General features: G+C 41.5%; 2 protein-coding genes across 2 annotated transcripts in view; one reads left to right on the forward strand and one right to left on the reverse strand.

Annotated features, from left to right (window-relative positions):
* The first annotated feature begins 403 nt into the window (after positions 1-403).
* On the forward strand, positions 404-1,601 carry LOC140727113 (neoverrucotoxin subunit alpha-like). The gene has a single exon (XM_073044388.1). It carries the CDS (start codon positions 464-466, stop codon positions 1,538-1,540), a length of 1,077 nt encoding a protein of 358 aa, XP_072900489.1. The 5' UTR covers positions 404-463; the 3' UTR covers positions 1,541-1,601.
* A 78-nt stretch (positions 1,602-1,679) lies between these two features.
* Positions 1,680-26,048, reverse strand: part of LOC140726043 (neoverrucotoxin subunit alpha-like) — an 86,979-nt gene continuing 62,610 nt past the window's right edge. Inside the window, exons 5-7 of the mRNA XM_073041938.1 lie at positions 11,461-11,587; positions 1,731-2,033; positions 1,680-1,687 (exon numbers count right to left, since the gene is read on the reverse strand). Coding sequence (XP_072898039.1) covers positions 1,680-1,687; positions 1,731-2,033; positions 11,461-11,587 — 438 coding nt within the window. The remainder of the gene's footprint in view (positions 1,688-1,730; positions 2,034-11,460; positions 11,588-26,048) is intronic.

A 26,048-nucleotide genomic window follows, 5' to 3' on the forward strand; every position in this document is an offset into this window, starting at 1 on the left:
AAACCTCTTCACTTGGTACACTGGAACCTGCTTCTCCACAGTCAGCAGACACTCGGACTCTGTAATCTGTTTGAGATTTCAATCCCATTAAGTTATAGCGACATTCACTGTCTGTTGTCTTTACTTCCGTCCACGATCGAGCCTCTGTGTTGGATGTAACTGATGTTTCTTCACTATATTCAATCCTGTACTGAACTATTTCAACAGCAGCTCCAATATGACTTGGTCTATCCCAGGACAGTGTTGCAATTGGTGAACAATCCTGGAAGATCAGTTTACCAGGTGAACTTGTAGGAAGTGTGAACTGTGTAGAACTATCACTGGCCTTACTAACCCCTACCTTGGTCACCGCTCGGTATTGGAAATGATATTCCTGATGTGGCTGTAACCCAGATATTGTAAAAGACTCGGATTTACCTTGTGTATCCAGAGCACTGAGTTTCACATCATTGCATCAGACAGCATGGATGAGAAAGTTTCTGCACTTAACGTGTCGGGTTCGATGAAAGCAAGTCTCTTGTGTGGGCTCGTGGAAGTGAAAGGGTCTGCAAAATATCTCAGTGACACAAAGGGATCAAAGCAACAAGAACGAGTTACCCTTCAGTACAAAACAACAACCCAGTTTGAACAACTGACCATGAGCCATTTAGGGAGACAGAATATCACCGATCCGAGTGTGTTTGACGAGGGCTCAGCCACCCATGTCATCACAGCAGTGCTGTATGGAGCCCAGGCTTTTTTTGTGTTTGATCAAATGGTTTCCTCAGCAGAGAAATTGCAGGATATCCAGGGTAATATGGAGACGACCATTAAACATCTCCCTAACATTGCCATTGAGGGTGAGGGCTCCTTAAAAATGACAGAAGAACAAAAATCAAATGTGGAGAAATTTAACTGCACCTTTTATGGGGATTTCTCACTGAACAGCAACCCCACCACATTCCAAGATGCCGTCAGTACCTATGCAAGACTCCCAAGCTTACTGGGACCAGGTGGGGAGCATGCGGTGCCCATGACAGTCTGGCTTTACCCTCTCAGTAAACTAGACTCAAAAGCCACTCAGCTGGTGAGAGAGGTAAATGTGGGATTGATCAGTCGCTGCCAGCATGTCCTGGAACAGCTCGGAGAGGCAGTGATGAGATGCAATGATATGGAGAAAGACAGAGCTGCCATTCAGTTTCCCGAGGTCAGGGACAGGATAGTGAAATTCCGAGAGTTGTGTCAGGAATACAAACTAGTTTTCCAGCAGAATTTAGCAAGTGATCTTCCAATCATCCGGGGAGGTATGGGTGAGGAAGAGTTACTCGTGAATATACTGAAGAACAAGGAAGATTCACCATTCCAACACCAGTCACTGATCACATGGCTGGATGACAAGGAAAGGGAGATGAAGTTAGTGGGACATTATCTCAGGATATTCGATGATGTACCTTCTGTGAAAATAGTGAGTGAGTTGGAGGATGAATTGATGGATCATGCAATGGACTATGTGGTGTTGTCCATTCTTCCTGCTGGGTACCTTTGTACTCTATCTTGTTAGATATGGCCCTTGTGGCTAAAGGGATCGGGGGTATGGAGAGAAAGCAGGTACAGGGTTCTGAGTTGGATGATCAGCCATGATCATACTGAATGGCGGTGCAGGCTCAAAGGGCCGAATGGCCTACTCCTGCACCTATTTTCTATGTTTCTATGTTTGTATGTTTGGGTTGCTGAGCCCTCGTCAAACACACTTGGATAGGTGATATTCTGTCTCCCTAAATGGCTCATGGTCAGTTGTTCAAACCGGGTTGTTGTTTTGTACTGAAGGGTAACTTGTGCTTGTTGCTTTGATCCCTTTGTGTCACTGAGATATTTTGCAGACTCTTTCACTTCCACGAGCCCACACAAGAGACTTGCTTTCATCGAACCCGACACGTTAAGTGCAGAGACTTTCTCCTCCATGCTGTCTGATGCAATGATGTGAAACTCAGTGCTGGGCTGATCGCGAGAGCTGACGTTGCTTTGGAGTGTCTGTAAATCCCACAGTGTGATGCCTAAGGGATAAAACAGCAATAACAGTCATTAAATTGAGCTAAAGTGTGTAAGTCAACAGTGTGGATAATGTTAATTTAGTGGATCAGCACACCAGCATCTGCAGAGTCTCTTGTGTTTGTATTTAGCCAATCATCTATCTGCACTGGATGTACTTTGTACTGAGTGTACAATGCTTTGCACCTACTGAACTAAATATTTCACTGGTTTACAACAGGTTACTTCTCATGCCAGAACATTTCCCCTCACCCCGGAGACAACTGGCATCACACTTCCTCACCACCTGGTCCAAAACCCGATTCCAGTTCCACCCTTCTGTGGCGGGAATGTCATTGGCAACGTCAGCTTGTGCCTGAAAGTTGTCCAGGTCTTGCTGTGTGTAGACATGGTCTGTCTGTATGCTCTGCAGTTGCAATGGATTTGAACAATGCACATTATCAGTGAATATCCCCACTGCTAGCCTTATGGGAGAAAGAATATCATTTCACAGCAATTGAGGATGGTTGTTCTCAGGGAAAAGTCTCTGTGGAATTGCTATCAGCTGCTGATGAGGTTCAACTGCATGGAGCACATGGACCTTATGAGTGACACGTAACACTATTGGAGTATAAAAGTATAAACTTTAACTATGAAGTCAGTTATTTGCATATATTGGAGTATAAAAGTATAAACTTTAACTATGAAGTCAGTTATTTGTATGCATGTACTCAATTTAGTAGAATGAAATCTTAGGAATGTAGAGGTAGCTAAAGAACTAAAGAAATGTAGATTAGAACATTGCTCAGTTCTGAGTTTCCTATTTGCTATGCATGTACCCAATTTGGTAGGAGACTGCAGTCTTAAGATGACAATGGTGTGTTAATGAGAGGTAGCTAAAGAACTAAAGAAATGTAGATTAGAACATTGCTCAGTTCTGAGTTTATTATTTGCTATGCACAATGTACGTGCAGCACGTGTAAAATGCAACTAGAGATTGCTATAAAAGCTGCTGTGTCCGAGGATCAGCGACTAGCTCAATGACTGTCTCAGCTTTGATTTGCAAATTAAAGTTTAACCCTTCTTGAAGAATCTTCTGCGTCTCCTGGTCATTTGTAAGGCACGAAAAACCACGACATAACTGGCGACCGCGGCAGGACCGGATAGAGACCCGCGGAAGGGAAACGGCAGATTGGGAACGCTTCCCGGTCCTCTAGGGACCCCACAAGGCTAACAGAATTAAGGGTGCACCCAAACTAAAGGAAAGCGCTTTTTGCGACAATTTGGACTAAGAATTCTGTTGGCTTTGGGGAGGTCTTGGAGTCTCAGAAGTGTGGAACCACTGCCAAAGGGTCTCTCCGGTCCAAAGAATCTGGCAGAATTGGGGGTTAACAGAGGAGGCTCAGAGGATTGCTCAAGAACACTGCAGTGAGGGTAAGTACAAATAAGATAATACGTTAAGAAGAAGTCCACGTGGTGTTGGTAAATCCCTGTGAGTACCGCTTCGTATGAAACGACGGGCTGAACGGGCAGGGAAAGTAGAATAGAATTAGAGTAGAAAGTCCTCGTGGATACCGTCTTAAGAGATAAGGGTCTGCACGGGCGAGGTGTTAGAATAGAATTAGAGTAGAAAGTCCTCGTGGATACCGTCTTAAGAGATAAGGGTCTGCACGGGCGAGGTGTTAGACTAGGTGTAGAATTAGAGTAAGTTATAGGAAGAAAAAGTCCACGTGCTGTTATAGGAAGAAAAAGTCCACGTGGTGTTAGACTAGGACTAGGTGTAGAATTAGAGTAAATAATATTATCCAGTAAACAAACTGTGAATCTCTGAAATACCTTAACAAGAGAGAATAACATGACAGGTAAAGGAACAGCAGTAGAGATTCTGAGCAAAAAATTCCCATTAGTTCAAAATGAGATCACAAAAACTTCAGAAAAATGGGAAAAAAGAACCAAAAACCTGGTCACAAAGTGGCCAAAAGAAGGAACATTTGATGTAAGTTTGTGCGAAGAAATGGAGGGACTAATTAAAAATTACAAATCAAAAGATAAATCTAAGAGAGCAAAAAAGAGAACGAGAAATGGAAGTGCTAAAACTCTTCAGAACGGAGGGAGAAAGGCTGAGGAGGACAGGTAGAATATTGATTACAAGCGAGGAAGACACTAAGGTGCTGGAGAAACAGCCTGTTAGAGAGAGAGAGAAGGGTATGGTGAGAAGCTGGCTTCGGCTCCGTACCCGGATGTGAAAGAAACAGAAAAGCCCCCTCCCTATAATGAGGAAGGAACCCCTAAGCAGTGCCCCCTGCTGATGGGAACAGTAAACATGCAGGGAGAAGTACAGGTTTGGGATAATGAGGAGGAGAAAAAACAATACGAGAAGGAAAAAGCGGCGATATGGCAGGAGATACAGGCAGAAAGGATAAAGATAGAACAGGTACAGAGAGAAATGCAAGAAGGGATTGAACGGATGAAATACTTGAGAAAGGAAAAGGAATATGAGGAGTATCGATTATACCATAGAAATAAACAGACTAGAAAAGGTGACTCATTGGAGGAGCAAGAGTTAAGTGGACAGAGGATGTGAGAATTTGTGGGGAAGAGGTTGGAGGCAGAAGCCTAGAAGGAAAGAAGGAGGCAGTAGGGGAGCGACTTGCAGAAGTAGAGAGAGAGCCAGATAAATTACTGAAAGGGGATTGCCAGGAGAGATGCGAAAAATATTCTAGGGGCCAACCAAGACAGAAAGGGAGGACTCCACAGGGAGACCGAGGGAAGAGCAGAACCCCGGAGACATTTGTGTGGGAGGCAGTAAAGACATACCCTGAGACAGATGGGGAGTCAGGCGAGGAGGAGAGCCAGGGCAGGTGGGAAGAAGGAGGAAGAATGATGCCTTTATTAGTAAAAGGATCAGGACAAGTGCAGTATATCCCTTGGGGATCCCAGGACCTAGAAGGGCTGAAAAACACTCTGCCCAATTTACATGAAGGAGCAGGGAAATGGATTGGAGCCTTTGAAGAAGAAACGGCGGGACGATTATTGGCTATGGGAGATTTGAAGGCACTGTTGATAAGGTTGATGGGAACCTCCAAATTTAACGAACTAATGGAAATGGCTGGCATAGTAAACTCGAACGACCCAAGAACTGATGGAGATGGGTTTGACAGAGTGAGGCAGAGGGTATGGCAGGCCCTCAGAAAGCTTTATCCACCTAAAGTGGACCCCAAAGCCTTAAAAGGGGATCCACTGGGAGATACTGAAAACCCAGCAGCCTACGTAGAAAACCAGTTGAAAAGGTGGAGACTGGAGACTGAGCAAGAGGTGGAGAATAGCTTATTTATGACCTCACTGTTCCGCCATAGCATTTTGGATGCAATGCCACCACAAGTAAAATCCAAACTGGAGGAGGTGGTTGGGCTAACGTCAAAGACCCCACAAGAATTTAGAGACCACGTAGTCCATGCGGTTGAGAAATACCGGAAAGACAAACAAAGGTTGGCTGAGCAGCAGGAAGAGGTGCGAAGAAAGTTAATACAAATGCAGCTCGAAGAACTCAAAAAGAAGGAAAAAGAGAAAAACAAAAAGATGCTGCCAACAACCACCGGTTCGAGTACAGCCATCGAGCTGGACAAAGCACTGCTATATGGAGGGACCGATCATACTGTAAGACAAGGGCTGGAAAACCCCATGCCAATAATTAACCTTGAGGGAGCATTCCCACAAATGCTCTATCAGGAACAGACTAAATTCAAACAGCCCAGACAGGACTGGAAGTCCCAAGGAGGGGGACAGAGGAGCTATGGGCAAAGGAGACCAGTGAGAAGACAGTGGGAAAGAGGTAGAGAGATTGTGCTGGGAATGTAATCAGCCAGGTCACATGAGAGGAGATTGTCCGTTTATACTATGGCCTGTCACACACCAGCAGGAACCGATAAGAAGGGAACTAAAGTTTAGCCAAGGACCAGCCCCCACAGGCCCAAGCGGACCTGTGAACCCCTATGCGAGGTATTAGGGGTGCCCCGAGAACTTGACTGGGAAGGGACATTACCCAATGATAACAAGGGAGGCAGACGACGAACCCATTGTTCAGGTTATGTTAGAAGGGCAACTGACACCAATGATGATAGATACTGGAGCCACGTACACTTGCGTACAGCCACAGTATGCCCTTCACCTTCCCATGTCAGGAAAGTTTATTAAGACGGTAGGGTTCTCGGGGAAAACACAGTTAACACAGTGCACGGCTCCAGTGCTGTTGAGAATGGGAAATAAAGGAATTGTTTTGCCGGTGCTAGTATTTAAAGGAACTCCGATTAATTTGTTAGGCAGAGATGCCTTGTTGAAACTGGAATTAAAATTAGAATGCACCAAAAATGGGCTGAGTGTGAAAAGAGCAGGGGCTCAATTGATAGTGCGAGAAGACAAGAAGGCTAATGTCTTTTGGATAGGAGACATCGCAGACCAGATTCAGGAAACCTGGGAAAAATGGAAAAAGGGCGTGCAGGCTATATTACCCAGGGCTGTAATGCCCAAGTCTGAGCTACATTGTACAGTGATTTTTGACGAGACTCAGAATAGGGAGTTAGAGGAGAGATGGCACCTGGAGGCATGTACCCAACAGCACCTGGAAGGGGAGGCTGTGATAAATGGAAAGCAAGGGGCAGCTTTACAAGTTAAGTGGAACACCTTTTAAGAAAAATGGTACAGGATACCGGAGGCTGCGCCCCACGTAATGTTGTTGGTAAATAAGGGATATCAGTCTAAAGACTTAGGACCTTTAGTTAAGAGTGCTGAAACCGTAACAGTGTGGAGGAAAATCACGCCAGAGGTGTGGATATCAGAAGACAACAATTGTATTAAAATAATGGTAAGTGTAGATATGGTAGGGACAGTGAGAGAGGTCGAAATAACTCCCCAACCACACATGCCCGTGCTGGGAAAGGAAAGAGGCCAGCAGAAAGATAAAAGGTTAGATGAGTTGCCGTCTATTCTGTGGTCGCAGCATGACACGGACGTAGGGAAAATAAAAACAGCTAGTCCGGTGGAAATAAAGCTGAAAAAAGGAGCAATTCCACCCAGGAGACCACAATACCCTCTAAGACCAGAAGCGGAAGAGGGAATAGCGTCGACAGTGCAGGGGTTACTTGAAATAGGAGTGCTTAAAAGAACAAACAGTCCATGCAATACCCCGTTGTTGCCGGTCTTAAAAGCAGATAATTCTAAGTGGAGATTGGTGCATGATTTGCGAGCAGTAAACGATGTGGTAGAGGACTGGCCAGTGGTAGTCCCCAACCCACACACGCTTTTGACTAATGTTCCACCAGAAGCAAGTTACTTTTCAGTGATCGATTTGTGTTCGGCTTTCTTCAGCATTCCTCTGGCTGAGCAGTGTCAGTATTTGTTTGCATTTACTTACAGAGGTGCTCAGTATACCTATATGCCGCAAGGATTTAAACATTCACCACACATTTTTAATCAGGTGTTGAAGGCAGACCTAGAGGGCATGCCATTGGAAAGTACATTGTTACAATATGTAGATGACCTGTTGATTTGCTCCCACAGCGAGGAACAGTGTAAGCAGGACACTATAACTCTGTTAGAGAAGCTAGCGCACGGAGGACATAAAGTATCCAAAAAGAAACTGCAATTCTGCATGCAGCAAGTGGAGTACTTAGGCAGGGTAATATCCAAGGGAGTGAAGGCGATAGCACCAGATCAGATTGAGGCAATAACTAAGGCCCCAAAACCCCAGACTGTAGGGCAGATGATGACGTTTTTGGGAATGGCAGGGTACAGCTCAGATTGGATAGGAGAATATGCTGAGATTGTGGCACCTTTAAGAAAGATAATGAAAGAAGCAGGACATACAAATTTGAAGAACGGCTTACAGTGGAATGGAGAGGCGGAGATAGCTTTCAATACTATTAAGCAGGAATTGTAGTCAGCACCAGCATTAGCTTTGCCTGACTACGAGAAGGTTTTTCATTTGTATGTATCCAATCGACAGGAGGGTTATGTTACAGCGGTTCTAACACAAGAGACAGGCACAGGAAAAGCAAAGCAGCCGATAGCATACTACAGTACGAGACTAGATGAAGTGGCTCAGGGGTATCCACCCTGTTATCAGGGATTGGCGGCGCTGTACTATGCATATGAAAAGGCATCATTGGTAACCCTGGGCTATCCTGTAACTCTGTACACACACCACAAAGTAGCAGAATTGCTGGAAAAAGGGAAATTTGTGCTGACGCCAGCCAGGATAGCAGCGTATCAGATGCTATTGACATTTCCTGACATAACTATACAGAGATGCACTACCAGTAATATAGCCGATTTTGTCCCTTTAGACTATGAAGGAGAACCCCATGATTGTGTAGGGAAGACGATGGTATTTGCCAAATTGAGAGCAGATTTACGGTCAGACCCACTAGAGGATATAGATAAAAAGGTTCTGTTCGTAGATGGCTCTTGTTATAGGGATTATGATGGAAATCACGCAGGATTCTCAGTAGTACAGCAGGATCAGTCGAGGTATAAGATTATTAGGATGGAGTCCTGTCCCCAACCGTGTTCCGCCCAACTAGCGGAAATCAAAGCCCTGACAGCTGCGTGTGAAATGATGGAAGGGGAGAAAGTAGACATCTATACTGATTCAGCATATGCTCATGGAGTATGCCATTTGTTCGGGGCAGTGTGGAAGCAGAGAGGTTTTAAAAAAAGTAGCGGAGATCCCATACAACATTGTCAGCAAATCCTAGACTTAATAAAAGCCATAATGAAACCTAAAGCATTGGCTATAGTAAAATGCCAGGCACATAAAAAGGGAAACGATGTAATAACAAAGGGAAATCAAGCTGCAGACGAGGCAGCCAGAAAAGCGTCTGGATGTACGTCAGCTGTCATTGCCCCCCAGGTAAGCCTAACTCCAGAACCTGACGTAGAGGACCTAATTGAAATACAAGGTAAGGCAACTTTGGCAGAACAGACAATGTGGAGAAAAAGGGGGGCCAAGCAGAACCCGGAAGGCTTGTGGAGAATGGAAGACGGTTTGTTGGTAGCACCCACCCCTCTACTGATGATTCTGATTTCAGAAGCGCATGGGATGGACCATTGTGCAAGGGGGGAAGTGATAAGGAAGATAAAAAAGGATGGTTTTTGGTCACCTTATTTACAGGCTTGAGTGGACTTTGTCTTGTCACAGTGCGAGGTATGCGCACAAAATAATGTTCGGAAGGGAATTACAACCCCAATAGGTCACATTCCTGTACCTGAAGGACCATTTAAACATTTAGTGATCGATTACGTAGACATGATAAAGACAGTGGTAAAATTCCTGACAAATGAAGTGATCCCAAGTTTTGGAATACCTACAGAAGTTAGCTCAGACAATGGTTCAGCTTTTATCCAGAAAGTGGTCAAACTGGTACTACAGGCGCTGAGGATAAAGCAAAGATTTGGATGTGTATACCACCCTCAGTCACAGGGCATGGTAGAGAGAATTAATGGAACCCTGAAAGCCAAACTAAACAAAATTTGTGCAGACACTAAACTTAATTGGGTCGATGCTTTACCGTTAGCATTGATGAGTTACCGCATGCAAACTAATCGAATAACGTGCCTGACACCGCACGAGATGCTCACTGGGAAGCTATCATACCTGTGATAGGGGTAAGCAAAAATGTTGAATGGATAAACTGTATATACTATAATCAACAGAGGTTCATCAACTACACTGACGATGCACTGGAGGCCTTAAGGCAACAGCTAGATGCAACTAGCAGGGTGGCGTGGCAACACAGACAGGTACTGGATTGGCTTTTGGCAGAGAAAGGGGGTGTGTGTGTAATGTTTGGAGAACAATGCTGTACTTTCATACCGAACAATACTAGCCCAGAAGGGTCTTTCACCAGAGCAATGGATAAGTTAAGGAATCTGCGGACGGAGGTCAAACAGAATGCAGGGTTCGGACATCAGTTCTTTGATTGGTTAGAAAGTAGACTCGGAGGATGGGGAGCATGGCTGACTAAAATAGCAATAACTGTCAGTATTATATTGTTGAGCTGTGCGCTTCTGCTGTGCTGTTTTCTTCCTTGTCTCAAATCTCTTGTAGTGTGTGCTGCAACCAAACAATTTCCGATGCTCGTGGCAATTACTGAAGCAAGCTTAGTGGAGAAAGAAACACCGAAAATGTATCATTACAGCCTACAACACCTGCAGGATGAACAGGAGCAAAACAACAGTGTGGGAGTAGATTGTAAGGGCTTCTGAGTCTTTTTCCCTGTCTCAGATACATAGGGACAGGTTTTTGGCTCAGTGGCCCAGGGTAACAGGGAGAGAATACTTTGAGGTCTTGGCGCAGAAAATTTTAGTTTAACCTGAGATTTGGGAATAAGTACTTGAGTTTATTGGGGCTTTTGTGCGCAGACTCTTAGTCTTCTTTCTCTGTGTGAGTGTGAGACCCCTCTGGGTCTCAAAGGGGGGATATATTGGAGTATAAAAGTATAAACTTTAACTATGAAGTCAGTTATTTGCATATATTGGAGTATAAAAGTATAAACTTTAACTATGAAGTCAGTTATTTGCTATGCATGTACTCAATTTAGTAGAATGAAATCTTAGGAATGTAGAGGTAGCTAAAGAACTAAAGAAATGTAGATTAGAACATTGCTCAGTTCTGAGTTTCCTATTTGCTATGCTGTACCCAATTTGGTAGGAGACTGCAGTCTTAAGATGACAATGGTGTGTTAATGAGAGGTAGCTAAAGAACTAAAGAAATGTAGATTAGAACATTGCTCAGTTCTGAGTTTCCTATTTGCTATGCATGTACCCAATTTGGTAGGAGACTGCAGTCTTAAGATGACAATGGTGTGTTAATGAGAGGTAGCTAAAGAACTAAAGAAATGTAGATTAGAACATTGCTCAGTTCTGAGTTTATTATTTGCTATGCACAATGTACGTGCAGCACGTGTAAAATGCAACTAGAGATTGCTATAAAAGCTGCTGTGTCCGAGGATCAGCGACCAGCTCAATGACTGTCTCAGCTTTGATTTGCAAATTAAAGTTTAACCCTTCTTGAAGAATCTTCTGCGTCTCCTGGTCATTTGTAAGGCACGAAAAACCACGACAACACCAGGCCACAATCTGTCTAATTGCCACATTAAACCATTGCCTGTTCCCTGTCTGACATGTTCCCTTCCTCATCTACATCACTCCTCACCTCCTTACCTAGTGGAGACTTGTCAGATGGAGACTTACCTGCAAGTGGCTGTTACCAATCTGTTTTTGTCAAGCGGTTCTGAATGATGTTGAAATCGGCCATGCCACAATTCAGGATGTTTTCCCCAGACTACCCATATTCCTTTACATAACCAGAGAGTCTGGTGACTATCCTGAGATTGGTAACTGGAATCAACTGCCCTGTATTGACCTCTACTGATTGATATGATTGTATTCCAGTACCTGGGATCAGAGTGTCTGACCGGCAGTCGTACAGCATTCCCAACTGGAAAGGACGGCCCACAGTCACCAGTTGAATGACCTCACTCATGACTGCAGCAGGAACTGGAGACTCGGCAACAACGGTGACCTGAAATCCAAGATATAGTTACACAGAAAATGCTGAATTCAGCCGGCACACATGAGGTAATGTTTTACATAGAAAATGCTGAATTCAGCTGGCACACATGGGCTAATGTTTTACACAGAAAATGCTGAATTCAGCCGGCACACATGGGGTAATGTTTTACACAGAAAATGCTGAATTCAGCCGGCACACACGGGGTAATGTTTTACACAGAAAATGCTGAATTCAGCCGGCACACATGGGGTAATGTTTTACATAGAAAATGCTGAATTCAGCCGGCACACATGGGGTAATGTTTTACACAGAAAATGCTGAATTCAGCCGGCACACATGGGGTAATGTTTTACACAGAAAATGCTGAATTCAGCCGGCACACATGGGGTAATGTTTTACATAGAAAATGCTGAATTCAGCCGGCACACATGGGGTAATGTTTTACACAGAAAATGCTGAATTCAGCCGGCACACACGTGGTAATGTTTTACACAGAAAATGCTGAATTCAGCCGGCACACACGGGGTAATGTTTTACATAGAAAATGCTGAATTCAGCCGGCACACATGGGGTAATGTTTTACATAGAAAATGCTGAATTCAGCCGTCACACAAGGGGTAATGTTTTACATAGAAAATGCTGAATTCAGCCGGCACACACGGGGTAATGTTTTATACAGAAAATGCTGAATTCATCCGGCACACATGGGGTAATGTTTTACATAGAAAATGCTGAATTCAGCCGGCACACAGGGGGTAATGTTTTACATAGAAAATGCTGAATTCAGCCGGCACACATGGGGTAATGTTTTACATAGAAAATGCTGAATTCAGCCGGCACACATGGGGTAATGTTTTACATAGAAAATGCTGAATTCAGCCGGTACACATGGGGTAATGTTTTACATAGAAAATGCTGAATTCAGCCGGTACACATGGGGTAATGTTTTACATAGAAAATGCTGAATTCAGCCGGCACACATGGGGTAATGTTTTACATAGAAAATGCTGAATTCAGCCGGCACACATGGGGTAATGTTTTACATAGAAAATGCTGAATTCAGCCGGTACACATGGGGTAATGTTTTACATAGAAAATGCTGAATTCAGCCGGCACACATGGGGTAATGTTTTACATAGAAAATGCTGAATTCAGCCGGTACACATGGGGTAATGTTTTACATAGAAAATGCTGAATTCAGCCGGCACACATGGGGTAATGTTTTACATAGAAAATGCTGAATTCAGCCGGCACACATGGGGTAATGTTTTACATAGAAAATGCTGAATTCAGCCGGTACACATGGGGTAATGTTTTACATAGAAAATGCTGAATTCAGCCGGCACACATGGGGTAATGTTTTACATAGAAAATGCTGAATTCAGCCGGTACACATGGGGTAATGTTTTACATAGAAAATGCTGAATTCAGCCGGTACACATGGGGTAATGTTTTACATAGAAAATGCTGAATTCAGCCGGTACACATGGGGTAATGTTTTACATAGAAAATGCTGAATTCAGCCGGCACACATGGGGTAATGTTTTACATAGAAAATGCTGAATTCAGCCGGCACACATGGGGTAATGTTTTACATAGAAAATGCTGAATTCAGCCGGCACACATGGGGTAATGTTTTACATAGAAAATGCTGAATTCAGCCGGTACACATGGGGTAATGTTTTACATAGAAAATGCTGAATTCAGCCGGCACACATGGGGTAATGTTTTACATAGAAAATGCTGAATTCAGCCGGCACACATGGGGTAATGTTTTACATAGAAAATGCTGAATTCAGCCGGCACACATGGGGTAATGTTTTACATAGAAAATGCTGAATTCAGCCGGCACACACGGGGTAATGTTTTACATAGAAAATGCTGAATTCAGCCGGCACACATGGGGTAATGTTTTACATTTTGATATATGGTGTCAGTGTCAGAATCAGGTTTAATATCACCGGCATATGTCGTGGAATTTGTTGTTCTGTGGTAGCAGAACATTGAAATACAGAATAATAAAAACTGTAAATCACAGTTAGAAGTGTGTATGTGTGTATATATATATATATATATATATATATATATATATATGTGTGTGTGTGTGTGTGTGTGTGTGTGTGTGTGTGTGTGTGTGTGTGTGTGTGTGTGTGTGTGTGTGTGTTGAATTAGTTAAACTATATTATTTCAAACAGAGGAAAATAAATAGGTAGTGATCATGGGTTCAATGCCCTTTCAGAAATCTGATGGTGGAGAGGAAGAACCTGTTCCTGAATCATTGAGTGTGTGCCTTCAGGCTCCTGTACCCCCTCCCTGATGGTGGCAGTGCGAAGAGGGCATGTTGTGGGTGATGGGGGTCCTTCATGATGGCTGCCTCCTTTTTGAGGTATTGCTCCATGAAGATGTCCTGGATGCTGGGGAGGCTCGTACCCATGATTGAGCTGACAGAATTAAAACTTCATGCAGCTTTTTCTGACCCTGTGCTGTGCCCCCTCCCGCCCCCCACCATACCAGGCAGTGATGTAGACATTTAGAATGCTCTCAACGGTACATCTGTAGAAATTTGCAAGTGCCTTTGGTGACATTGGCTGGCTGGTGGCGTAGTGGCATCAGCGTTGGACTTTGGAACGAAGTCTCTGGAGTTCGAATCCAGCTGGGTCCCTTGCACACTTTCCATCTGCGATGGGTTGAGCATCGAGCTAGCAACTCAACCTCGTAAAAACATGAGAGCCTGCTAAAAAAACGTAGTCACGATGGCATCCTGATGTCTCCGCTCGGAGTTAAGGGATTTCTTCTTCTTTGGTGACATGCTCGATCACCTCAAACTCCTACTGAAATATCGCTGCTGTCGTGCCTTCTTTATAAGAATATTTCCTTCCACTTGTAGAGAATATATTTGTGCCGAGACAGGGTCTGGAACGTGGGCCTGAGCTGTACAAGATGAAACTCAGCAGGTTTTTGTTAAATGTTCTCTCTTTCACTGAGTTTATTGGAAAATTATTCATACTTCCGATATGATGCAAAAAACTTGGAATAAAGATTTTGGTTGTAAATAGGAGAAACAGAATTTGTTCAGCCAGCACCACAAATGTGCAAGGATGCCAGTTTGACATGCACATTAATTGCTGAAAATTTAGATGAAAGTGGTAAATTGGCTAATCCCAGACTCAATGTTTATCGACGATCCTCATTCCCGGAAAACTCAGTCAAATTTCTTCCGTGTCTTCTCTGTAAACAGAGACTGATAAACAGTCAATATGCAAACAGACAAATCAATCAAATCAATCAAGTACAAGTGACATGAGACAAGCCTACCTCTGGGGCCAAGGTGCAAACTCATACACATGCATTCAGAATAATGAGAAAAGAAAAACAGAACGTGGTCATGGAAAAAAACAAATTTTTAGACCAAGTTCCAGAGCAACAAGTCCTTTAAATTGATGGTTTCTGCCTGTAATTCCAGCAATCCACCACTGGAGGGCATGCTACAATGCATTTCATTTCATTTTTCAATCTTTTTATTGATTTTCAAATAAAGAATATACAAGTCAGGGGAGGAGTTTAGCAAACAGATAATATAAAAGACATATAAACAGCAATAATAAAAACAGAAAGTATATAATGTCAAAATCAAAAAAGGTAAAATGTTACGCTGTTATATATACAATGGTCAAATAAAAATTACAACTCCTCATAGCAATCATAAAAAAAATTGGAAATTTTATTTGATAAGGAAAAAAACCCACTAACTAAACTGAAACAAAAAAGAGAAAGAAAAAAGAAAAAAAAAGAAAGATTGGGCAGTCCAATTGAGGATAAAATAAAAAAAAGAGAGAAAATAAAACATCCTTCCGTTCATCTCCGAACCTTCACGGATAAGGATTTTCCCCAAAGAAAACAAAGAAAAATAAATAAATAAAAAATAAATTAAATCATGTGAAAATATTGAATAAAAGGTCGCCAGACTTGTTCAAAATTAAAGGATGTATCAAATGTCCGGCTTTTAATTTTCTCCAAGCTTAGACATGACGTAATGGAGGAGAGCCAATAGAAAACAGTAGGTGGATTAGATTCTTTCCAGTATAGCAAAATAGCTCTCCTAGCCAATAAAGTTGAAAAAGCTATCACATGTTGGGTGGAAGCAGACACTTTGCTTCCTTCCTCTGGAATAATCCCAAAAATTGCTGGAACTGAATTAGGTTGGACATCCACATCTATAACTTTAGATAATATTCCAAACACATCCCTCCAAAAATTATTTAAATTTACACATGACCAAAACATATGAGTTAGAGTAGCCACTTCTGCATTACATCTGTCACTAATAGGGCTTATATTAGGAAAAATATGCGCCAATTTATCTTTGGACATATGTGTCCTGTGTACTATCTTAAACTGAATTAAGATATGGCATGTGCAGATAGATGAATTATTGAGAAAATAATAAATTTTATTCCATTGATTATCTGAGAGTGAATGTTGAAGTTCTACTTCCCAGGTGCGTTGAACCCTATCATTGGGGGACATGCGAGCATTCATTAACTGTTTATAAATGATAGCTATTAATCGTTTTTGAAAAGGTTTAAGCTGAAAAATAGCATAAGCCAAATTTAAAGAGCAGGCCAAGGGGTAATGCGGTAAAAAATCACGTAAAAAATTCCTAACCTGTAAATACCTGAAAAAATGTGTATTAGAGGTATCATATTTATCCATTAACTGTGAAAAGGACATTAACAGAGGTTTAATTTTGGTCCAGGATTTATTTCCTGGATTAAATTGATTTATTATGCCCTGGTAGCTGCGGTTATAACTAATAACCAAAAGTCTCCTTATTTTAGATTATATAGAGGTACCCATCAGGGTTGTCCCCTTAGTCCTTTATTATTTAATTTGGCTTTAGAACCACTTGCTATTGCTCTTAGGGATTCTAATTCTGTGCAGGGTATTAAGAGAGGGGATAAATTACATAAGGTTTTGTTATACGCAGATGATTTATTAGTTTACATTTCAAATCCTAGGAAATCTATTCCTTCTATGTTATCTATATTTATGGAATTTGGTATTTTTTCTGGATATAAACTTAATTTACATAAAAGTGAATTATTTCCTATTAATAATTATTCTGATTATTATGATCAAATACCTTTTAATATTGCCAAAAACCATTTCACTTACCTTGGTAACAAAATTACTAAAAATTTTAAAGACCTATATAGGTATAATTTCTACCCTTTAGTTGAATATACTCAACAGGGGTTTTCTAAATGGTCACCTATGTCGATGTCATTGATAGGTCAAATAAATGCTATAAAAATGGTTATTCTACCGAAATTTTTATATATATTTCAAGCATTTCCCTATTTTGTTCCAAAAGAATTTTTTGATAAAATAGATTCTCTGATTTTGTCTTATGTTTGGAATAATAAAAGCTCTAGAATGAATAAACTTTTATTGCAAAAACCAAAGAAAAATGGAGGACTGGCTTTACCAAACTTTAGATTTTATTATTGGGCAATTAATATTCGTTATATTACTTTTTGGATTTATGATATAGACGACCAAGATCGCCCTTCATGGTTACAGTTGGAGGAAAATTCAGTAATGGGGTTTTCGTTAGGTTCTTTATTAGGAGCTCCCCTTCCGTTTTTGCTCTCCAGAATAGGTAGACAAGCTCTCAACCCTATTATTAGACATACTTTAAAAATTTGGTTTCAGTTTCGTAGATTTTTTGAAATAAATGATTTTCTACTTTCTAGTAATATTTATTCTAATTTCTTTTTTAAACCATCAACTTTGGATAAGGCTTTTCTAACATGGAAAATTAAGGGAATAAAAACTTTTTTAGATTTGTTTTTAAAAGGCTCAATGCAAACCTGAGGACTAAGGCCTAGTCCTAGCTACAACCAAGGTGACGCTGTTGCCTCGCCTCGTCGTACCACCAAGCAAGAGAAGCAGGCCTGTGGCAATCAATGTACAGCAGGGATTTGCATCGCAAACAAAACATCGAAGACAGTCACTCACAGATTCTCTACAAGCTGCCTTCGTGCCAACTCGAAGGCACCAGCTCCAGTGTAGTTCACCACATTGGGAGATGTGAAAGCGAGATATCGGCTTTTATTGACTGGAAGAAAGAACAAGCAGTAGTTGACCACCATACTACATCCTGGAGACCGAAGGCTGGGCTCAGGCCTCAATCGCCTTTATACCGGGGTCTGTGGGAGGAGCCACAGTCAGTGGGAGGGGCCACAGGAGCAGTCAGCAGGGGGCGTGTCCAGACAGGTAAATGTAGTTCACCACATCCAGTGCCTCTGAGTAGCAAGCAGCAGCACAGTCTCCGCCCAGGTCAGCTCCTCCAAACCCAATCTGGAACCTCCTGTGGCCTGACAACCCAGCTGGAATCCTCACGCCCAACTGCCTGAATCGAATCCCGTGGCCCAACAGCCCAGCTTAAATTCCATGGCTGGATGGCCTGATCCGACGGGCCGACTTACTCTGAACAATGAGCAGCTCACTGATGCAATGGACCTGCTGTACAAGTAGTTATTGGAGTAAAGAATAGTCTTACTATGCAAAAAAAACACATTGAACAAGGAAAAAAGTACCTTTGGTTGGCCCTCGAGAGGCTGCTGCATGTAGATGTGCTGCCATCTTACCAGAAATGCAAAGCGTGGAAATGAAAATATGAATAAATAATACTGAGAACATGACTTGTAGAGTCCTTGAAAGAGAGTCTGTAGGTTGTGGAATCAGTTCAGAGTTGAGGTGAGTGAAGTTATCCACACTGGCTGATGGTTGAAGTGCTCCAAAACCTGGTGGTGTGGGACCTGAGGTTCCTGTACCTCCTGCCCAATGGCTGCAGCGAGTAGAGAGCATGGCCTGGATGGTGGGGTCCTTGTAGATGTACTCAGTGGTGGGGAGGACATTACCTGTGATGGACTGGGCTGTATCCAACACTTTCCATTCCTGAGCATTGGTGTTTCCACAGCAGGCTGTGATGTGACCAGTCAGGATACTCCCCACTGAGCGTCAATAGAACTTGTCGAAACTTTAGATGACATGGCAAATTAATGCAAACGTCTAAGGAAATGGAGGTGCTGTTGTGCCTTCTTTGTGATGGCACTAACGTGGATGCCAGATTATTTGACCTTTAAGATATTCAGAACTCGAAAAGTGCTGCTGTGACTAATTAATGCACAACTTCAAAGTACAGCCCAAAGGTTTAGACTTCAGTACAGCAACTTTAGGTTCATATTCCAAAGGATCTGCCTTATTTGAGTGCAAAAACATAGAAAACCTACAGCACAATACAAGCCCTTCGACCCACAATGCTGTGCCGAATGTGTCCTTACCTTAGAAATTACCTAGGGATATCAATAGCCCTCTATTTTTCTAAGCTCCACGTATCCATCCAGGAGTCTCTTAAAAGATCCTATCGTATCTGCCTCCACCACCTTCACCAGCAGCCCATTCCACACGCTCATCAATCTCTGAGTAAAAAACTTAACCCTGACATCTCCTCTATACCTACTTCCAAGCACCTTAAAATTGTGTCCTCTTGTATTGGCCATTTCAGCCCCAGGTAAAAAGCCTCTGACTATCCACACGATCAATACCTCCCATCATCTTGTACAACTCTGTCAGATCACCTCTCAAGCTCCTTCACTCCAAGGAGAAAAGGCTGAGTTCACTCAACCTATTCTCATAAGACAAGCTCCCCAATCCAGGCAACGTCCTTGTAAATCTCCTCTGCACCCTTTCTATAGTTTCCACATCCTTCCTGTAGTGAGGTGACCGGAACTGAGCACAGTACTCCAAGTGGGGTCTGACCAGGGTCCTATATAGCTGCAACATTACCTCTCGGCTCCTAAACTCAATTCCACGATTGATGAAGGCCAACACACCATACGCCTTCTTAACCACAGAGTCAAACTGCGCAGCTGCTTTGAACGTCCTATGGACTCAGACCGCAAAATCCCTCTGATCCTCCACACTGCCAAGAGTCTCATTGTTAATACTATATTCTGTCATCATATTTGACCTACCAAAATGAACCACCTCACACTTATCTGGATTGAACTCCATCTGCCAGTTCTCAGCACAGTTTTGCATTCTATCAATGTCCCGCTGTAACCTCTGACAGCCCTCCACACTATCCACAAGACCTCCAACCTTTGTGTCATCAGCAAACTTACTAACCCATCCCTCCACTTTCTCATCCAGGTCATTTATAAAAATCACGGAGCAGGGGTCCCAGAACAGATCCCTGAGGCAAACCACTGGTCACCACTCTCCATGCAGGATAAGACACATCTACAACCACTCGTAAGCTCTTCTGTTTTACTTGACTAGATTTACAATGGCCTTTCGTGATGCTCTCAAACCATCAGTCTGAGCGTGTCCCTTCTCCATCACCTGCCTATCCTCCCTCTCGCTCTGTCTCCAAGCTTTTTTCTTTTTTTTGTAATTTACTTTTTTATTGAAGTCCATCATCAAACAAACATTTCCATAAGATGTATTTCAGACATTGTACATATATATCATATAATCGTATATGTCACAAATCTCCACAAAGTATATATCTGAGGTATATAGAATAGAGTGGAAAGAAAAAAGCAAAAGGAAAAAAACTATGTACAAGTAGGGAGTGATCTTTTTTTACAACAGATTCATTGATTTGTGAGAATAACATCAGGCCTATGAGGCATTATGTAGTTAAACCCTTTTTCCCAGTATGAATCAAATTGTTCCAGCTTATGGTTAACAGATGCTGTTATCTTCTCCATTTTGTAAATGTCCATTGTAATTTCCATTCATACATTTAAAGTTGGGCTCTCCTGTGATAACCATTTCCTAGTAAGAGTCTTTTTACCAGCCACCAACAGTATATTCATTAAATATTTATCTCTTTTCTACCATTCTTGAGGTATATATCCAAAATATATGGTCTTACTCTCTAAGGGTATTTCATATTTAAAGATGTGTTGTAGGGCATTGTGTATCCCCTTCCAATAGTCTTTGATAACACGGCAGTCCCAATAAATATGATAATGATTTGCATTTTGATTTCCACAATTTCTCCAGCAAACAGGGAGGTTACTATCACAATGGGATTTCTGAGAGGGTGTAATAAAATATCTTAACAAGTTTTTCCATCCAAACTCCCTCCATTTCTGTGAACTGCTACACTTCCATTGATACCTCCATATTATTGTCCATTCTTCCTCAGATATAATTATCCCTCCTTCCTTCTCCCATTTTGTTTTAATGTATGAAATTGAATGTGTTTTAAGATTTGACAAACCCTTATACACACTTGAAATGATTCTACTACTGTTATCTGAATTACATGCTTTTCTAAATAGCTCTATCAAGCATGTACTTGCCTTGGTTACATTTTTAAGTGTCCTATTAACATATTGTCGCATCGTAAATACCGATAAAAATCTTGTTTTTCCATTAAGTATTTCTCTTTAAGCATTTCAAAACTGAACAGTGTTCCTTCTTTCATTACATTGCAAAGAACTGTTATTCCTTTAGCTGTCCAGTCCTTAAATCTAGCATCCAGTTTATTCCGTGTAAAATCCGAGTCATATGCACACCATTTAAGAATTGTAATAGCTTCCTCTAGATTATATTCTTTTATAGTAGTTTTCCATATTTTAAGAGTCAATTTCACCCATGGGTTATAGATAGTATTTACATACCTTTGCAGGTTGTTATCAGTCAAAATTACCTGTATGGGGATGGGAAGTACCCGCTCCTCAATGTTTTTCCATTGAGCGTCATATGATGGGTTGCACCAACATATCACAGCTCTCAACTGTGCTGCAAAATAATAATCTCTAAGAGAAGGTAGGCCCCATCCCCCCTTTTCCTTTGCTAATTGCAAAGTTTTGAGATGAACTCTAGGCCTTTTACCCTGCCAAATATACCTTGATAGCATCTTGTTTCATTCATTTTTCAAAATTGATTTTGATTATTCTCTATTGGTAGGGTCTGAAAGAGATATAACAGTCTGGGCAGTATATTCATTTTAATAGACTCAATCCTTGAACTGAGACTGAAAAAAGGAATCAGGTTCCATCTTGCCATATCTTCCTTAATTTTTTATATAAAGGCTGATAATTACATTCTGATAATTTTGCCAAATCTTTTGGCATAATGATACCCAAATATTTGAAAGGCTCTGTTTGCCATGCCCAGGGATATCTACTTTCAATTTCTCTTGGTGGGCTATAGTTATATGAAAGTAATTGGGTTTTATCCACATTGATCTTGTATCCTGATAATTGACCATATTGTTCAAAGGATTACATCAATTTAGGTAAAGAGTATGTTTGTTGCCCTAGGTAGATCAAAATGTCATCCGCATAACAAGCCAATTTATGCTCTGTCCCTTTAATAGTAATTCCCCTGATATCTTCATTTTGTCTGATGTATTGAGCTAATGGTTCCAGATATAATGCAAAGAGTAGCGGTGACCCTGCACAACCCTGTCTTGTGCCCCTTTCTAGGGTAAGACTATTTGATAACTATCCATTGATTTTAATCCTAGCAGTAGGGTTGTCATATAGTGTCTGTATAGTTTTAATAATTGTGTCTTGGAAACCAAATCTACGTAAAACTCTGTAAAGAAAATTCCAATTAACCAAATCAAATGCTTTTTCAGCGTTCACGCTTATCTCTATTGCTTCGATTTTATTTTTTTGTATATGATCCATAATGTGAAGTGTAATTCGTATATTGTCTTGTGTCTGGCATTGTTGTATAAAACCTGTCTGATCGTTACGTATCAGTAAGGGTAGAAACTCCTCTAATCGTTTGGCCATGATGGACGTAAATAATCTATAATCCACATTAAGAACGGATATTGGTCTAAATTACCCACATTCCATTTTATCCTTGCCTTCTTTCGGTATAGCTGAGATTATCGCTTCCTTCCAAATGGGTGGCATTTGTGCCATTTTTAGAGCCCAGTTCAGTGTGGGGAGTAAAACAGGAATTAACTCATTTTTAAACTCTTTGTACCACTCTGCCGTATACCCATCTGATCCTGGTGACTTGCTTAATTTAAGCCTACTAATTGTAGCTTTTAATTCAACTTCAGTTATGTCAGCAGTCATCGTTCTATTTTGTTCTTCGCTTAAAGTGGGTAACTCTAGAGAATTCAAGAAGGTGTCAATTTGGGTTATGCTTCCTCTTGGAACTTTGGAATATAGAGTTTTGTAAAACACTTCAAAAGCTTCTTGAATTTCACTTAGCTTTTTTTAAAATCATTTTTGTTCTTGGATCCCTAATTCTATGAATTGTATTTTCTGCTATCTTTTTTTTCAGTTTCGACACCAGTATTTTCATAGACTTAGATCCATTTTCATAATGTCTCTGTTTCAGAAACATTAAATTTTTCTTGATTTCTTGCATAGCCAAACTATTAATTTTATTCCTAATTTTTTAAAATTTCCTCTAATGCATCCTATGCCAAATTCAATTTGTGTTTTTTCTCTAGTTCCTTCAGCCTATTTTATAATTCCTCTAATGTTTTATTCCTTATTTTTTTCTTATATGAAGATATCGCTATAATTTTCCCTCTTAAGACCGCCTTCAGAGTATCCCATGAAATGGGAGGTGAAACCTCTCCATTATCATTGAATTCTAAGTAGAGATCAATTTCTTTTTTAATTTGTTCCTTAAAGTATGGATCATTGAGTAGACTTGCATTTAGTTTCCAAATAGTATTCTTTGGTTGTAGGTCAAAATCAACAGATAAATATATAGGTGCATGGTCACTTACATCTATTGTCCCAATTCCACAGGTGTTTATTTTGTCTTTGTCTTTTCCAAATGTTATGAAATAGTCTAATCTTGTGTAAACAGAATGGGGAGCAGAATAATGAGTGTAGTCCCTTCTGTCAGGGAAAAGGTCCCTCCATATATCAATTAAACCAACATCCTCAAAAAATGTATTAATTTTCTTATGTAAAGATTTTGTTTCATAGGTTTTTCTATTGGAAGAGTGTAAGTTTGATTGTAATTGTAAATTTAAGTCTCCCCCACATATCAGGAGACCTTCTGTTTCCGCTACCATAATATCAGTAATCTTCTGAAAGAAACCAATATCACTTCCTGGGGGTGCATATATATTCAATAGAGTAACTGAATTTCTGTCTATATTCCCCCTTACCAGAATATATCTGCCCTCTTTATCTCCCATTTCGAATACTTTTTCAAAATTTAGCTTACTTGAGATAAGAATAGCAACTCCTCTCCTTTGTCCTTATTTATATGAGGAGAAAAACAAATTAGTGAAGCCCATTCTCTTTAGTCTTCTATGCTCATTATCACTTAAATGAGTTTCCTGTAAATATACTACATGGGCATGTTCTTTTTTCATTTTGGATAAAATTCCTGTTATGTTTGATTGGATTTAATAGCCAATTGACATTAAAATAAATGAGTTTTTCTTAGCCATCTGTATTTATCTGTCAATGTATCATTAAAATTAGCAGAGTAAAACTTAATCGATCTGCCTCCTGAACAAATAAGAACCAAGAAACGCAAATAATAACAAAAAAGGCAACAAACGTGTGATTCCAAGGCTGAGGTCTCTAGTAGATGACCCTGGGTTGAGCTGGAGGAAATGTCTAGCTGTGGGGGATAGCCCCTCCTACTTGTGAGTTGAGGGCCCCCATTGCAGTATTCATAAAAGTCAGTGAACAAATCCATTACACACATATACATACACACACATATATATTCTCATTTTGGTGGGGAAAAAGGAGCAAGTGAGTGAATAAAGAAGAATAACTGAGTAATTTCCCAAGCAGAGCGGGATAATTCCTCCGCCAGGCTTTCCCTCGGTTTGATCACACAGACAGGCAACCCTCTGGAATCATGTCTGTAGTCGGCTCTTCCACTGTCTGGTACGTTTGGATCCCATCTTGATAGAACACTTTAAGTTTAGCAGGGTACGGAGTTTGAAACTAATCCTTTCTTGCTTTAGTATTCGCTTTATTTCAGAGTATTCTTTATGTTTCTGCAGGACCGCGGAGGGTAATCTTGATCAAAATATGTTAATTTACCATCTAAAAACACCCTCTTCTTACCGCAGGCCCTTCGTAGAATCTCCGCCTTGGTACTGTACCGAAGGAATTTAATTATTATTGAGCGTGGCTCAACTGCTCTATCTCGGGTCGGCTTCAGGACGATCGCACGATGCGCTCTCTCAATTTCCAGCTCCATAGTCGAGGGAAGCTCCAGCGCGTCCCGCAGCAACTTTCCAACAAACTCCGTCATAGACAAGCCCTCCGCTCCTTCGGGAACGTTGTATATTCTGATATCTTTCCGCCGTGATCTTCCCTCCAGGTCAAGCAGTTTACCTTCTTGTTGATTTAATCTTTTTATTGTCTAACTTAGTATCCGTTCCACGTTTTTAACTTGATCTTCCACCTTCTGAATTTGAGTCTCTGCCACCGCTATTTTTTGATTGACGTTGGCGAGCTCTGACTTAATATCATGTAGCTGCTGTTTTATATCTTTCTGGAACTCCCTTATCTCTTTCAAAATTTCGATCATATTTGCCGTTTCGACTGAACGAGGCCCAGCATCAGCCTTGCTAGAACACGGTCGGGTAGGAGAGCCGCTCGCTGCACTCCTCTCGTCTGCAGGCTCCGCAGTGTCGCTTTTCTTATTTCCATTCTTTTTCCCCATTCTTGCCCCTCTTATCAGTTCAAATACTTACAAAAAAAATCCTATATTCGATGGGTTAACAGGGCAAAATATGCGTTTTTCCGGAGGAGCTATTGACATAAGTTGCCATTTCCGACGATGACATCACCGGAACCACTCTCCAAGCTTTCTCTATTTGTGAGCCTACCGCCCCTTCCTCTGTCACTTCACTTCGGTTCCCACCCCACAACAATCCTAGTTTATGCTCTCCCCAATAGCCTTTGCAAACCTCCCCGCCAGGATATTGGTCCCCCAGGATTCAAGTGCAGGTCCTTTTTGTACAGGTCACCCCTGCCCCAAAAGTGGTCCCTTTGATCCAGAAATCTGAATCCCTGCCCCCTGCTCCAATCCCTCAGTCATGCATTTCCTCCATCTCATTCTATTCCGATTCTCACTGTCACGTTGGACAGGCAGAAATCCCGAGATTACTACCTTTGAGGTCCTGCTTCTCAACCTCCTTCCTACCTCCCTGTAGTCTGTTTTCAGGACCTCTTCCCTTTTTCCACCTATATTGTTGGTACCAATATGTACCACGACCTCTGGCAGTTCACCTTCCAACTTCAGGATATCGTGGGCGTGATCAGAAACATCCCAGACCCTGGCACCTGGGAGGCAAACTACTATCTGTGTTTCTTTCCAGCGTCCACAGCATCGTCTGTCTAACCCCCTAACTATAGTCCCCTATTATTGCCACCATCCTCTTCCTTTCCCTACCCTTCTGAGCCACAGGACCAGACTTTATGCT

Source organism: Hemitrygon akajei, chromosome 4 (assembly GCF_048418815.1).
Source record: "Hemitrygon akajei chromosome 4, sHemAka1.3, whole genome shotgun sequence".
NCBI lineage: Eukaryota > Metazoa > Chordata > Chondrichthyes > Myliobatiformes > Dasyatidae > Hemitrygon > Hemitrygon akajei.